Consider the following 15,850-nt stretch of genomic DNA (forward strand, 5'->3'; position numbering starts at 1 on the left):
TTCGACGTCATAATCAGATTTTAACCAATGAAGAACTAAGATCAAACAAACCACACGTTAATTAAATTTTGTTTATACAATGGGTGCAGAAAGGGATAAATTGACGAAGAATTAGAGAAAATTAAATACATGACCTTGACAGAAAAGCATATAAAATCATACATTGTTAATTGAAAAGATTTCCCATTTTGGCGGTTTTAAAGTTCAACATGTATGTAATATCCATCCCAAAGCAGACAATATAAAAATTAGGAGATATACTTGTATGATTGGCAATGAGACAACTATCATCCAACATTCAAATGAAGTGGATGTAAGCAATGATAGGCAACCTTGCGGCCTTCAACAATGAGATAAAACCCATACTGTACAGTCTGCTATAAAAGGCCCCAACATGAAAAATATGAAACAATTCAATTGAGAAAAATAACAGCCTAACTTATAACAAAAAAGTTTAAGAAAAAAAACTAATATGTTTGGTGGTATAGAATACATGTAAATTTACTTAGTTTCATTAATGTTTAAGTGAGGGTTATGGGTGATGCACTCATAAGCATACCTGTCAACCTGTGACGATGAAAATGCAGGTCATGACCTGCATTGAAGAATCAAATCTCAGGTCATAACGTGTACGAACTTTTTCGAGCTGAATTTCAGTATTTATGGTACATTTTCTTATAATGTATATCAAAGATACCAAAACATCAATGAATGTTCACTTTGTTAAGTCATTTTAAATCTTATTATATATTATTTCATTGCACTTTTAAAGATTTTTATAAATTTGTGTGACTCAGTCTTATGTGCTTTACTTTTTGAGAGAAAATACTACAATCATCAAACACTAGAATTTAATGCAATTCTTAAATGTTTGAGACTATTGACTATGTAGCCTTTAACCATACAATTTTTTCATTTAACAAGGAAATTAGACTATAATAAAATATAGTAATACAGTTAAAGGAAGTGTAAATGTAAAAAATAATTTTCAACTTTTTTAAAAAAATTGTATAGAGGTATAAAAATAATGAAAAGTTATTTTTCAATATGTATTTGAATTTTATATTTTTATGATTTAATCTTTTTCACCCATAAAACGTAAATATAAGGAATAATTTTGAATGGTGACAAATAAGGGGAAGTAACTCTAGTTCAGTTTGTAAACCACATGGTGCAATTTATTTACAACCTAAAGCTATTAAAGGTAATTGGTGTTAATTAACAGTGTGTTTGACACCAAAGCTGTCAAGTGAAGCCATGCACTTAATGGGTCACTTAATTTGACAGTTTACATAGCTAGATGAACTTCCTGTTCATGGAAGAATTACGAATTTGCCGGTATTTCAAAGGATTATTACTTATGAAATCAATCTCAAGGCTAAGAAATACGGGTGAAATCGGGTCATTTTCGGAATTCCCGGGTTATTTCAATGACACGGCGGGTGTTCCGGGTGATCCCTCAGAATTGTGAAAATCTCGGGTCACACCCGCAGAATACAGGTCAGTTGACAGGTATGTCATAAGTAAAATGTTCTAACCCCACCACATTCTAAATGTGCCTGTCCCAAGTCAGGAACCTGTAATTCAGTGGATGCTGTTTGTTGCTGTGTTACATATTTGTTTTTTGTTCATTATTTTGTACATAAATTAGGCGGTTAGTTTTTTCTCAATTGAATTGTTTTACATTTGTCTTTGCAGGGCCTTTTATAGTTAACTATGCGGTATGGGCTCTGCTCATTGTTGAAGGCCATATGGTGACCTATAGTTGTTAATTTCTGTGTTATTTGGTATATTGTGGAGAGTTGTCTCATTGGCAATCATACCACATCTTCTTTTTATATATAAAAACATTAGATCAAGAGCAAAAACAAATGTTGAATTTCCTTTCCTTTCACAAGTTGCGTTGTGTCCAAGTTGAAAATTAAATTCATCATTCATTTTCTAAGTTCCATTTCAGTTACAATGTCATCATGACAAAAGGGAGATAACTCTATTTCAATTTTTACTTAAAAATGAACAGCAGTTACTTCCTGTTAATAGCTTAGGGCTATTCCAGAATTAATTTTGTGTAGGTGTAATACCACCATTGATTTTCCCCTATTTATAATACTGTGGATTCATTTATTTTCGTGGGTACCAATTTTCGTGGATTAAAGAAAACTTGCATGTTCGTGGATATTTAATTTCGTGGTTTTGCCGAAGTCTGCATACAAGCCTATAGAAAATTTGTTATTCATTGAACATTTAATTTCATGGTTAGACTCTACCCACGAAAGCCACGAAAATTGGTATCCAACGAATAATAATGAATCCACAGTAGTCTTTGTTAAATTTGCACTTTTCAAAGAATTGTGCAGAATTTATCTTTGTTTATATTGAAATCCATAATATATACCAGTAGCTAAACTAGTGGCTCAAAAGAGCCTTTATCTTTCACCTGAAGTCTGCTTATAACAAGAAATCCCCGTAGGAACCAATTAAGTAAATTCATCATAAAAATAGGAAGATACATTGGTATGATTGCCTATGAGACAACTATCAACCAGTGACCAAATGACCAGCAATGTAAAATCACATACCTGTCAACTGACCCGGATTCTGCGGGTGTGACCCGAGATTTTCACAATTCTGAGGGATTACCCGGATCACCCGCCGGGTCATTGAAATAACCCGGAAATTCCGAAAATGACCCGATTTCACCCGTATTTCTTAGCCTTGAGATTGATTTTCATGACATAAGTAATATTCCTTTGAAATACCGGCAAATTCGTAATTCTTCCATGAACATGCAGTTCATCTAGCTATGTAAACTGTCAAATTAAGTGACCCATTAAGTGCATGGCTTCACTTGACAGCTTTGGTGTCAAACACACTGTTGATTAACACCAATTACCTTAGCTTTAGGTCGTAAATAAATTGCCCTGTTGTTTTACAAAGATATTTCAACTAAGAGTTACTTCCCCTTATTTGTCACCATTCAAAATTATTCCTTATATTTAAGTTTTATGGGTGAAAAAGATTAAATCATAATAATATAAAATTCAAATACATATTGAAAAATAACTTTTCATTATTTTTATACCTTTATACAATTTTTTAAAAAAAGTTGAAAATTATTTTTTACATTTATACTTCCTTTAACTGTATAACTATATTTTATCATAGTCTAATTTCCTTGCCAATTGAGAAATGAATGTTCATTCATGTAATACCTCTACATGGTATGTTTAAAGGCTAGTAGACTCATTTTAAAAATAAAATTTAGATGATGACAAAAGTAAAGGACATAAGACTGTGATACACAAGTTAATAAAAATCTTTAAAAGTGTAATGAAATAATAATAAATAAGATTTAAAATGACTTAACCAAGTGAACATGCATTAATGTTTTGGTATCTTTGATATACATTATAAGAAAATGTACCATAAATACTGAAATTCAGCTCGAAAAAGTTCGTACGCGTTATGACCTGAGATTTGATTCTTCAATGCAGGTCATGACCTGCATTTTCATCGTCACAGGTTGACAGGTATGAAATCATGTTCTCTGAAAGTAAGTAATTATAATGATTTAAATTTGGTTGAAATTGGCTTATTTGATTGAATGAAAAATCTTTTTGCAAACTATTAAAAATCCACCTATAAAAATATTGAAATTAAAAAAAATATATAAAAAATTTAATCTAATGTATATTTATTTTCCTTTTTTTTAAAATCAGGAATATATATATATTACTGTATACGTAGCAACTGAACCAGAACAGGGACTTATTTTCTTTACAAAATTTTAGTCAATATTTCTAATTACGTAGCATCATAGTTTTTATGAATCAATCATAATCTATAGAAGGAGATCAATACAGATTTTTAATTACCCCAATTTTGACCTGCACCTTCTTAGGAAGACAACCTCAGAAGTCAGACACAGTATTGATGATAAGATCTCTTAAGCCTATTAGGGATCATCATGACCTGAGAGTCATATTTGACTACAAAAAACAGACATTAAAAAAAGGCTGCCTAAACCACAAAACTTTGCCTTTATCAGATATTTCAATTTTAAACAATATTTTTATTGTCAATCAAGGACGCCCTTAAAGAGCAGTATAACTACAAACAATTTATTACAATGATTATTATTAAGTCTTAATGATATACAAATGACAAAATATAGAATAAAGAAAATAAACACAAAAGCAAAATTAAAACCGCAGATATTTATATATGCATATATTCAACATGTAAAAATGTTATTTAACTGTTTATGGATACCATTAGTGCCATAAAATTTAAATTTGGTCTATGAATGATTCACTGGGTCAGCAAATTGGCATCATTTACCTTTTTTATCAACTTATCCCTCTCAGTCCAGAGACTGGTTATTAAATTACATAGGGTGTTTTAGAACTTCTAGATTCTCACAACCCATTAGCCATATAAACATATTTTCATTATAAGTCTGCATGATTGCATTTGCCATTCTAGGAGGACTTTCGTTACAAAATAATTAGAGGTTTTAAATCCCTGTTACTTAAATAAAGATTTCTTTGGGCTCTATCACTTCCTTGGTGGGAGAATCAACAGACTTCAATTTCTTCCATAATGATCAGCTTTTTGTGAAAATATATCATGTATGAATCAATGAGACACAATAACACAATAAAACCGAAGTGAAAAAGAGGCTGAAAATGCCTCATATATAGATATAAGAAGATGTGGTATGAGTGCCAATGAGACAACTCTCCATCCAAGTCACAATTTGTAAAAGTAAACCATTATAGGTCAAAGTACAGTCTTTAACACAGAGCTTTGGCTCACACAGAACAGCAAGCTATAAAGTAAAAGAAAAACTGAAAATTCCATGGCAAATAAAAACATACCAATTATTGGTTTCAAATCTACAATATTGATACTGGATTCATTGGAACCAGTTGCTATCAGATTGTTGTACGGTGAACCAGCGCTGGAGGTTGTTGTGTACTGTGGATGCCAGACAATAGCATTGATCAACTTCTTATGAACATGAACAGTTCCTCTCAGTTTCAGGTCAGGAAGATTCAGAATTTCTATGGACCTGAAATTAGATAAACAAAATATAAATATATTAATTTGAAACTGTTATTTTTATCACAAAAATGATACTTTATAACTAATGGAACTCGTAAAGAGTTATCTTGAATATTCAAAGATTTTTCAAATAATACAAAAAACAGCTCAAGGCAGAATTTTACATCTGAAAAATAAATGATACAATGATTATGATGATATTTACATTATAAAAATTTCTTAAAACATTTTCCAAGCTTTTTTAGTTAACATTTCAGGCCCAACCAAAGAATTAGTAACCTGGCCAACTGGGACTTTCCTAGTAAACTTTTTTTCTATCATACTTTTCCAAAACATTAGGCTTGTGTTGACCTTTAGCCATTTTAAAATGTTTCCTGCATGCTCAACAAACTATAATTGCTGAGCTCAGCGTTTCAAATAATTTTAACTTTTTATGAACTGTAAAAATAAAATTTACAAATAAATGACCAGCATCGATAATTATATGACTGATCTATTTTTTGTAAAATGATTGAAATATCCTTTCAAGTATGCAGAGAAACGGAAAATTCACAATGTGAAAATTGAAATACTCTTTGTGTCGGAAATGTAATTTTTCAACAGACCATTTCTGTCAATGTTAAATGATAATAGAAGTTTCTTTTGTTCTTCGTAAGAAGCCCCTGTTTAAAGTTAACCCCTTAAGAATAAAGGAACAAGTTGATATGAAGATCCCTTAAGAATAAAGGAACAAGTTGATACAAAGATCCCTTAAGAATAAAGGAACAAGTTGATACGAAGATTCCTTAAGAATAAAGGAACAAGTTGATACAAAGATCCCTTAAGAATAAAGGAACAAGTTGATACAAAGATCCCTTAAGAATAAAGGAACAAGTAGATACGAAGATCCCTTAAGAATAAAGGAACAAGTTGATACGAAGATCCCTTAAGAATAAAGGAACAAGTTGATACAAAGATCACAGTTGGTTCCAATAGGACTGACAAATGTTATTTAAAGACATGTCTTCTACATGTAACAAAAGCTGTCAACAAAAAAATCAGGTATCTTATTGTTTTCGGGTCTTAAGAACTTTTTGTTGCAATCAAAGTGTGTTTTGTTATTGCAAAGTATGGGGTTTTTTTCCTTCTTAAACAAGATATTGTTATCTGCAATAGCAATTTTTTCAATTAATTCATTCAACAATTACCACCAATTATCAAGAAAACAAAACAATAGGTATTCATCAACTAACAAACATATAATTGGAGTGACAAATTTATTTGAAAATCTTGTGTTTTCTAAGTGTGATAAGGTGATTTTCCATTCAACATCATTTTGATGTGAATTCTTGGGCATAGTTGTAGGAATCTAATTGTGAAGCAACTTCAATATAAAAGTTCCATTAGGTTTCATAAATTTTCCAATGTGAATTTTCAAGTTAAATATAAACATGGAATTATAGATCATCGATAGTTTTTCACGTGAGATTGATTCATTGTTTTTTAACGTCACTTTCAGTACAATTGTGCTTTTTCTCAACGGTCAGTTTTTATTGGTGGAGGAAGCCAGAGTGGCCGTAGAGAACAACAAACCTTCAGTTTTTCATACAAGAGGGTGCCTCATGGAAGGGCGACAGTCCTGAAGTTTGAAAGACAATTGATAATCTGTTTTTCTCTAATTTTTGTGCTATTTTCACATTTCTTGAACGGTGTGAGAAATATATTTCTCCTCACTAGTGAAAAATTTGTTCTCGGCAAATGATTGGTCAAAATTTAATTATGACGTCGAGTTTTCTTGATTTCTTCTGCAATTTCCTATTGTGACGTCATGAAAAAAGGCAAACTTGCCTGAAGACGTCACATATAAAGTACACAACATTTGGCAAATCTTTGAAAAAGGAAGGATAAAAATCATTAGAGAAACAGATTCCACCACTATAACTCGTGTATTATGATATTTCTCCAATCTTAAATTTAAATTATTTAAAAAGCTCTGCAAGCCTTCGCGCTTTAAATATTAAAATTTAACTGTCTTGAGTGGAGAAATATCGTAACACACTTGTTGCAGTGGTGAAATCTATCTCTGTTTTCCTACACAACATCAATGACATAGGCTCATAATGTCACACTTTCTCTTAAAAACTTATATCAACAAGAATGTGTCCTCAGTACACGAATGCCCCACTCGCACTATCATTTTCTATGTTCAGTGGACCGTGAAATTGGGGTAAAATCTCTAATTTGGCATTAAAATTAGAAAGATCATATCATAGGGAACAAGTGTACCAAGTTTGTAAGTCGATTGGACTTCAACTTCATCAAAAACTATCTCGACCAAAAACTTTAACCTGAAGCGGGACAGACGGACGAACGAACGAACGGAGGAACGAACGAACGGACGCACAGACCAGAAAACATAATGCCCCTCTACTATCGTAGGTGGGGCATAAAAATATGAAAAACTAGACATTATTGAGATGGGCGCCATCTCTATGGGTCCCGCTGTAAATAAAATGTGGTAAAAAATTTGTATGGATAAGCTGCTATGAAGCACTTTTTTAAGTTATTACAAATTGTTAGGGATGGACGGACCGACAGACATATGGACCCTCTAGTGTTGGTTAATATACATGTCAAGTATAAACTTTAAAATCATAACGGTTCTCAAGATATAGAGCGGACATGATCTGTACCATAGGACATATGTTTCTCAACTGAAACCAAAGTTTTTGACCTTGACCTTTGACCTAGGGAGTTGTACAAACATTATAACACACCCTCTGGTGTTAGTTAATATACATGTCAAGTATAAAGTATGAAATTATAACAGTTCTCTAGATATAGAGTAGACACAATTTGTTACGGATGGACATAGGGACAGACTGGTCACTATAGGGCGACCCGCCACTAGGAGGGGCCCTACATTATCACAAAAAAAAAAATCAAAGCAAAATTTTAGAAAATGGGGGTTAATTTGACATAATATTTTTGTGATAACACTTTACTTCTAATTGTATTTATTACATAATTAAATATTATTTCAAGTTATTTGATTAATATCAAACTATTTAGTTGTAAAGTTAATTTTACTGTAGTTATATCATTTTAAGTAGACTGGTATAAAATGTCTCTTTAAGGTCAGGGTTTGGGACTACACAATAGGGAGTAGTTGTAATGTTTTCCTGTTTCCTAAATCACTTGTATGCCATAAACTCATCAAGTTAAAAATACTTGCAAATACATAACCACTTTTGATGTTGATGCTTCATTTAACTGTAAGTTTGTATATCTACTTTCAAATAATTTTTATATAAAAACAAAATTATGATACTGAGAAGAATAATAATTTCAACTGATTATTTTAGTTTTCTTATGCTGCATGTGTTATGCTGTAACACCACTGTCCCAGATTCGGGGAAGGGTTGAGCGCTCACAAACTAGTTTAACCCCGCCACATTATTTGTGTGCCTGTCCCAAGACAGGAGCCTGTGGTTCAGTGGTTGTCGTTGGTTCATGTCGGTCATATTTTTTTTTTTTCTTAGATCTTTCTTAGATCTTGAGGGAAAAAAATTGTTGTCATATCAGAAATTTATGAAAACTAAAGGGAGGTTATCTTAATAGATATAAACCAGGCACCAAAGTTTAATGAAAACTGCTCAAAGCACTTTAAAGGTATTGTCCGAAAACTGGAAAATCCCCCTTTTTTTTAATGAATAAAACCCCATAACTCGGAAACATAAAATCTAAAATTTCTAAAAATCAAAACGGAGCTTACGTCAATAGATATTAACAATTTACCAAAGCTTCACTCTAATCTAAATATTTGAAGAAATCGTGGTAGGTGTTACCTTTGTCAAAGGGTGATCATCAGACTTGGATGGAGAATTGTCTCATTGGCACTCATACCACATCTTCTTATATCTACTCATTAGTATTAAGTGCAAGAAAATGGTTGTGTGGTTTGTTTGAGACAGACTGGAAGAATGGGATTTTCCTTGTGCTTTATATCGTGTACCTTTGCAAGACTTGTCATTCATATTCTTCAGTAGGGCACATTATTCCCACTCTAAACAGACAAGAATACTCCTTAATACCAGACAAGCAGTGGTATTCAAAAATTTCTGTGATTTAATACCAAGTTAAATAAAAACCACTTAAATTAATTTGATACTCAATATGTTTTAATGAAAATAAACATATTCTCATTTGGTCTGAAAATAAAATATGAAATTGATATACAGAACATTCAGAAATGTGAATGTAATAAAATCTTGTTATATTAGAGAAAGGTATTGAACGTCATTATAAACATGAACCTGTATACGTAAGACCTCATGGGAGGACACCCTACCATTTACAGGTAATATACATGTTGCTCTGTAATACCTAGAAATGTCAAGGTAGATCACTTCCTAATATAAGTATACAAAATGTACCATGTCAAAGAAATTCGTAAGGTATGACCATTCATGATTTAAGAGGGGTCCAGGGGGATGATTTAAATTATGGCTAGATTGTTTTTCTCAACTTATATCACTAAACAAAACAAAAAAACAAAATATACATCCCTGAAGAAAACTCTTTTTGTAATTTCATAGAATACTCCTTTATATCGGCCACAGTACTTAGTGGACAAGCAGTATTTTTAAATTGATTTTAATACTTAGTAAAAAAACACCGAAACCAGTATATACCTCAGTATATACGTGAAACTTCGTGGGACAGTACCAAACCATATGCAGGTTATATATACGTAGCTCTGCTGTATTAAATACTTATTAAAATGACAGAAATACACTGGAAATAAATTTATGGTGTGTACCATGCAACTACAGCTATGCACATTTTCTAGGAAGTTGCATAACCACTTTTAACAACAGCATACATTTACATTTTTTAAAATGACTCCTTCCATCATTTCAACCAAGAATGACAATTATATATGAAATGCTATAGTTATCTACTAGATGTGTGTGTTTTTTAAATTTATATACCAATTGTGTGCATTTTCCTCCTAAAACAATCGAGAAAATTTTCGTATACCCGTTCCTATAAAGTACAGGAATATGCTATACATGTATTTATGCAATTTATATGATTATTTTCTCTCTTATTTTCAACATATATTTTAAATTGTGACTATCTATCTGTATAAATCAATGATCGACAAGTTCATACATTTTTGTGAAATAAATATATATAGGCTATGTTTCAAATTTTCCATAAATATTGAAGAGTATATACTGACATTTTCAAAATTTTACGGCCGTAGGAAGTATCAAATAAATTTAATTTTCTCAAATCTTGAGAATATAATGCAAATGTTAACGTTATGTTTCCCGTATTTACGTCTTATGTTTATGAAGTTACTTTGTACTTTTGTATGGGCGCCTTCAATATAGATTTTTATCATAAAAGTAACACAACGCAAAGTATCGAGTTTTGTTTCAAATCTTTAGCTAGAACTATAGAGATTTTCACAATAATCATTCTTTACACCAGAAATGCCATTCATAAACAAGTGGTAGTTAAATTGTATACACGTATTAGTTTAGCAATGACTAGTAATATACCACTATGGGACTGAAAACAAAAAATGTACAATTGATGTATATTACATCTGATAGTTTTCAAAATGCAAAATTCCAAGTTTCCGGCAGTATACACTGATACACTCAGCAGTAAAGCAATGAATGAATCTGCATTATGTAATTGTGTAATAAATTTATTTAAAGTTTTATTTAGCCTGACAGGAAATCGCTTGAATACCTGGACGTGTCACCTCACAATACCTCTGGCAATAATGCCTTTAGCCATTTTTTGAAAAAAACAATTTTACACGGAACCCTGCTCGTTAGGCTTAAATTAAAATATTGTTTGTTTGCCCTTTACCGACCGACCCTATAAATTCGTTCCGCCTGAAAATCTTTTATTTGTATTTACCAGCAAGATTTTATTTTATTTTATTTTTCGTTCCTACAAAAAATCTTATATTTGTATTTCCCGCTCAAAACTTTTTTACCGGAATCCTCGGGTTTTATCTTTATCGTATAAGGTCTAGTCCGTTTGGTATCAAGTGAGCGTTTGACATGCACACTTGCATTTAGAGTTTCAAAGCATTTGTTTGAAATCGATGTTGAACGCTTTGAAATCATGATATGACGTACGTTAACTCTGTACCTTTATACTTGAAGAGCAGGGTTCATTTACAAAAAAGTTCGTTTAATACAAAATTATCAACGTGTGTACAAACTATTTTGTGTAAACGGACGTTGTATTCTATGTAGGGATGGGCTTTTGTGATCCGTAGATCAGGATGATTATGTTAACAATGCCTTCGACCAGCATTGCTATATTATTTATATCTGACATGAACCAAAGGGTACAAAAGCCTGTAAAGTGGAGAATATTTGGCAGTAAAATCGCCCAAGTTTTCCATACAGATCATTTATAAATGTGATGTAAAATACGTAAGTCTTGTAGCATTTTTATTGGAAACATAGGCACACACGGAAATGTAAACACTAGGGACCTTTTCTACTAGTAATGTATGTCTGCCCGGACATATTTTACCAGGACAAAGTTATCCCTTACAGAAAACCTTTAGGTAGAGGTAAGCGTACAAGGTACGTAGTACAGAATATAAGTGCAAGTTAAAACTCTTCAAAGTTCCAGGCATATATAAACGTTGAAAATATGCGGCACAGCTCTATATTTTGATATTTGAAAACAAAATAGTAGTGCATATGAATTAACTTCACATTCTACATGATATTTTTTTTCAAAACATAGTCCCAGAAACTTATTAGCAAAAGCAAAACAGACAAAAATGACATTATGCAGATTTTGTATCTATAAAATAAAATATTATACCTACCTGCCTACCCATGAAAAAAATATACCGAGCCAAGTTATTTTTTTGGGAAAAAAAATAAAATATTTTACCTACCTACCTACTCTGTTTCAAAACATAGGGTCGGAAAAGGGCAAACAAACAATATTTTAATTTAGGCCTTAATTATGACTTTAAACTTTGAGAGAATCCATACATCCATCAAAGTAATTCTATAAATTTACTTGTTTCACAAACTAAGTAAAAAAATAACAATTTAAAAAACGACAGTCCATAGTCATGATATTTTCGACTCTTAAACTTGTATTAAGTTGGTTTAAACAGTTTGCCAATAGGTAGTATATATACAAACATGTTTTGTATAATACTTTTTTTTATCCGGGAAACTGTGATTGCACAAACATTCCTGGCACTCAAGAGGTTAAACAACCGTACCCATGGCACATGATTTATGACACTGAATCACGACTACGTTAGTCCTGGCTTGTTTTGAAACTTTGTGGTTCATAGATATCCCATGGTTTTTTAATCGGGAATCTTGACGGCAAGTAGAGAATTGAAAATCTCAATTTAAAATTGATGCTGATCTCTTATCTAGGGGAATAAAACGTTATCATTAATGAATTTGTGCTTTTTTATTCATAATGAACATAATATAAATTTTTAATTTTTTTGCAAAGTTTCCCTTTAAAGGAAGACTCATCTGGTAATTTTAATAGTAGTTATAAAAAATATTCTTAACATTTTTGTCCAATCATATTATCTGATGACCAGTGAAGTTGGTCAATGACGAGTACAGTAAATCTGATGACCAGTGAAGTTGGTCAATGACCAGTACAGTAAATCTGATGACCAGTGAAGTTGGTCAATGACCAGTACAGTAAATCTGATGACCAGTGAAGTTGGTCAATGACTAGTACAGTAAATCAGATGACCAGTGAAGTTGGTCAATGACTAGTACAGTAAATCTGATGACCAGTGAAGTTGGTCAATGACTAGTACAGTAAATCTGATGACCAGTGAAGTTGGTCAATGACCAGTACAGTAAATCTGATGACCAGTGAAGTTGGTCAATGACTAGTACAGTAAATCTGATGACCAGTGAAGTTGGTCAATGACCAGTACAGTAAATCTGATGACCAGTGAAGTTGGTCAATGACTAGTACAGTAAATCTGATGACCAGTGAAGTTGGTCAATGACTAGTACAGTAAATCCTGATGACCAGTGAAGTTGGTCAATGACGAGTACAGTAAATCTGATGACCAGTGAAGTTGGTCAATGACGAGTACAGTAAATCTGATGACCAGTGAAGTTGGTCAATGAAGAGTACAGTAAATCCTGATGACCAGTGAAGTTGGTCAATGACGAGTACAGTAAATCTGATGACCAGTGAAGTTGGTCAATGATGAGTACAGTAAATCTGATGACCAGTGAAGTTGGTCAATGACCAGTACAGTAAATCTGATGACCAGTGAAGTTGGTCAATGACTAGTACAGTAAATCTGATGACCAGTGAAGTTGGTCAATGACGCGTACAGTAAATCTGATGACCAGTGAAGTTGGTCAATGACCAGTACAGTAAATCTGATGACCAGTGAAGTTGTCAATGACGAGTACAGTAAATCTGATGACCAGTGAAGTTGGTCAATGACTAGCACAGTAAATCTGATGACCAGTGATGACAAAAATGTGCAAAATTTCCTTAAAACTACCTATTTAGTGACAGGAACCCAACAATGGGTTGTTCTATTCGTCTAAAAATTTATGGGCTGATAGATCTTGACCCATTGAAAAATATAACTCTGTCAGATTTGCTCTTAAATGATTTTTTTTGAGATATAAGCCAAAATCTACATTTGACCCCTATGTTTTAGCATGGTGGCCATGTTTGTCGATTGATCAAAACTTCGGATACATTTTTAAACTAGATACCTTGAGGAACATTTAGTTAAAGTTTGGAGAAATTGGCCCAGTAGTTTCAGAGAAGATTTTTTGAATAGTTTAAATTGACAAACAGACAACAATGATAGACTATGAAGGATGTGGGACGCCAAGTGATGGCATAAGCTCACGAAGGGCCCCTGCAAGCTCAAAAATGTATTATGATCAAACTTAATTCTGTGAAAAAAATGGTGTACTTACAAAATGTAGCTTTTAGGTATAAAGATTTGCAATTTATTACCGATCTGGTAAGTGTCATCAGCCAAAGTGTTGATAAAATATGTGAGGGTATAAATTAATGATTTTACCAAAGACAATTGTATATCCCATATCAATTAAGATATTTTAAAAGATTTTGACACTCTAAACATTTTTGTCAAGTCATGATCAAATTCTCTTTCAATTATGGTTTTCAAGGTACTTTAACAACTAGAAGAATTTTAATTTATGAATTTTAAAATGCTTGTATTCTTATGTTAGTTGCTCTCCAGACCATTATATTACCTTAAATTTATATCTCTTACAGATAACAGCTTGGTAAAACATCATGGAACAAACTCTATTTTACAGCTTTTTACTTCTGCCAATTGTGTCCAGCAGTTACCAACATTTTTTCAACAGGGCACAACTGGAACAATTACCATGTACAAAATATTATAACAAAGGAGAGCTATATTATGACTGTTCAAACAAGAAGTTGATTACTATTCCAGGTTTACCAACAAACATTGTTTATCTCAACTTACAACACAACAAAATTGTTGACTTGAAAAGTGATCATTTAAGAAATATGGGCAATCTGAAAATACTTGATTTATCCTTCAACGATCTCAAGTCAATAAACAATGTTTCATTTCATGGACTGATGATGCTGCAACAACTTAGACTTAACAATAACAAGCTGGAATATAATGTCATAGTATTTCCAATCAGTTGTTTACTGCCACTGAAATCACTCAAACTACTTTCAGTTCAAAACAATGGAAATGGGTTTACTTATCCACTAAAACAAATAGCACATTTAACAGAGCTAGAGGTTTTACAGATGGATATTAGTATAGATTCAAAAACTTCAAGACTTCTAGGTTTACATAAGCGATATTGTAATTTTCTTCACCTTAATTCATTATTTTTATATTTTCGAGGTATTGAAATGCAAGGATTCTATTTTTTTAAAATAATTCCAAATAGCTATGATCTTCCAAAATTAAGAAAGTCCTTCTTTCCATGTACACCTAATTTAACACATTTATACCTCTATGGTTGTGTATTCACTCAGTTTGATGATTTTGCACTGTCAAAACTTAATAAGTTAAAATTTGTACAAATAGATTATAGTGATATAATTGTTAAAAGTTTACCAATAGCAAGAAGACATATTATTAGTTTGATTTCAGCTTTGTCATATACACCAACTGAAGTTCTTATAATACAAAATGTCTTGCAATATGACAACATAAATTATCCCACCACCATATGTCATCTTTGCTATCTATATAAGAACCTTACTGAACAGTGTGTCTGGAAATTGTTCAATAAAATTTTGAACAGAACATCTATTCGTCAATTACATTTATCAAATATCTTTGGTTTAAACCAAAATTGTACTCCTACACAAGCAGTTATTAATGCACCACCAAGCCTTCAAATTGTTAACCTGACAATGAATAATTTAACTTGGATAGCTTTAAATCTTTCTTCTGTTGTATCACTATATCTAGTACATAACAGACTGGGAAACTATTTGGTAGACCTTCGATAGGAAAACTGACAATTCTCATCAATTAAGATTGGAGTTGAGTGCACCTGCACAAGCAGGGTTCAAAGTCACCTTAGTGTTGACAGGCTTGTGATACAGCAGATGGATTACTTAGACCAATTGGTCATCAAGGCCCTTAAGTTTCCTAGAAACAAGTCAATGTAAGAATAAATATGTGCCACTGCAGAAAGTACACACAAAGAATTGAATTAAATGATCTCATACCAAGCTTGGTATTTGAACATATATA

The 15,850-nt window shown here is 32.1% G+C and overlaps 2 protein-coding genes across 2 annotated transcripts in view; one reads left to right on the forward strand and one right to left on the reverse strand.

Moving 5' to 3' along the window:
• The window catches only part of LOC139485895 (gem-associated protein 5-like), a 178,831-nt gene that overhangs the window by 140,477 nt on the left and 22,504 nt on the right, over positions 1–15,850 (reverse strand). The window contains exon 12 of the mRNA XM_071270551.1: positions 4,881–5,074. Coding sequence (XP_071126652.1) covers positions 4,881–5,074 — 194 coding nt within the window. The remainder of the gene's footprint in view (positions 1–4,880; positions 5,075–15,850) is intronic.
• On the forward strand, positions 8,212–15,603 carry LOC139486649 (leucine-rich repeat and immunoglobulin-like domain-containing nogo receptor-interacting protein 1). The gene is made up of 2 exons (XM_071271574.1): positions 8,212–8,321; positions 14,368–15,603. The coding sequence occupies exon 2, from the start codon at positions 14,389–14,391 to the stop codon at positions 15,601–15,603; it is 1,215 nt and encodes a 404-aa protein (XP_071127675.1). The 5' UTR covers positions 8,212–8,321; positions 14,368–14,388.

The sequence above is a fragment of the Mytilus edulis genome, chromosome 8 (genome assembly GCF_963676685.1).
Source record: "Mytilus edulis chromosome 8, xbMytEdul2.2, whole genome shotgun sequence".
NCBI lineage: Eukaryota > Metazoa > Mollusca > Bivalvia > Mytilida > Mytilidae > Mytilus > Mytilus edulis.

What these genes read in the sequence shown, in the direction of transcription:
- LOC139486649 (XM_071271574.1), top strand. Translation starts at nt 14,389, where the DNA reads ATGGAACAAACTCTATTTTACAGCTTTTTACTTCTGCCAATTGTGTCC.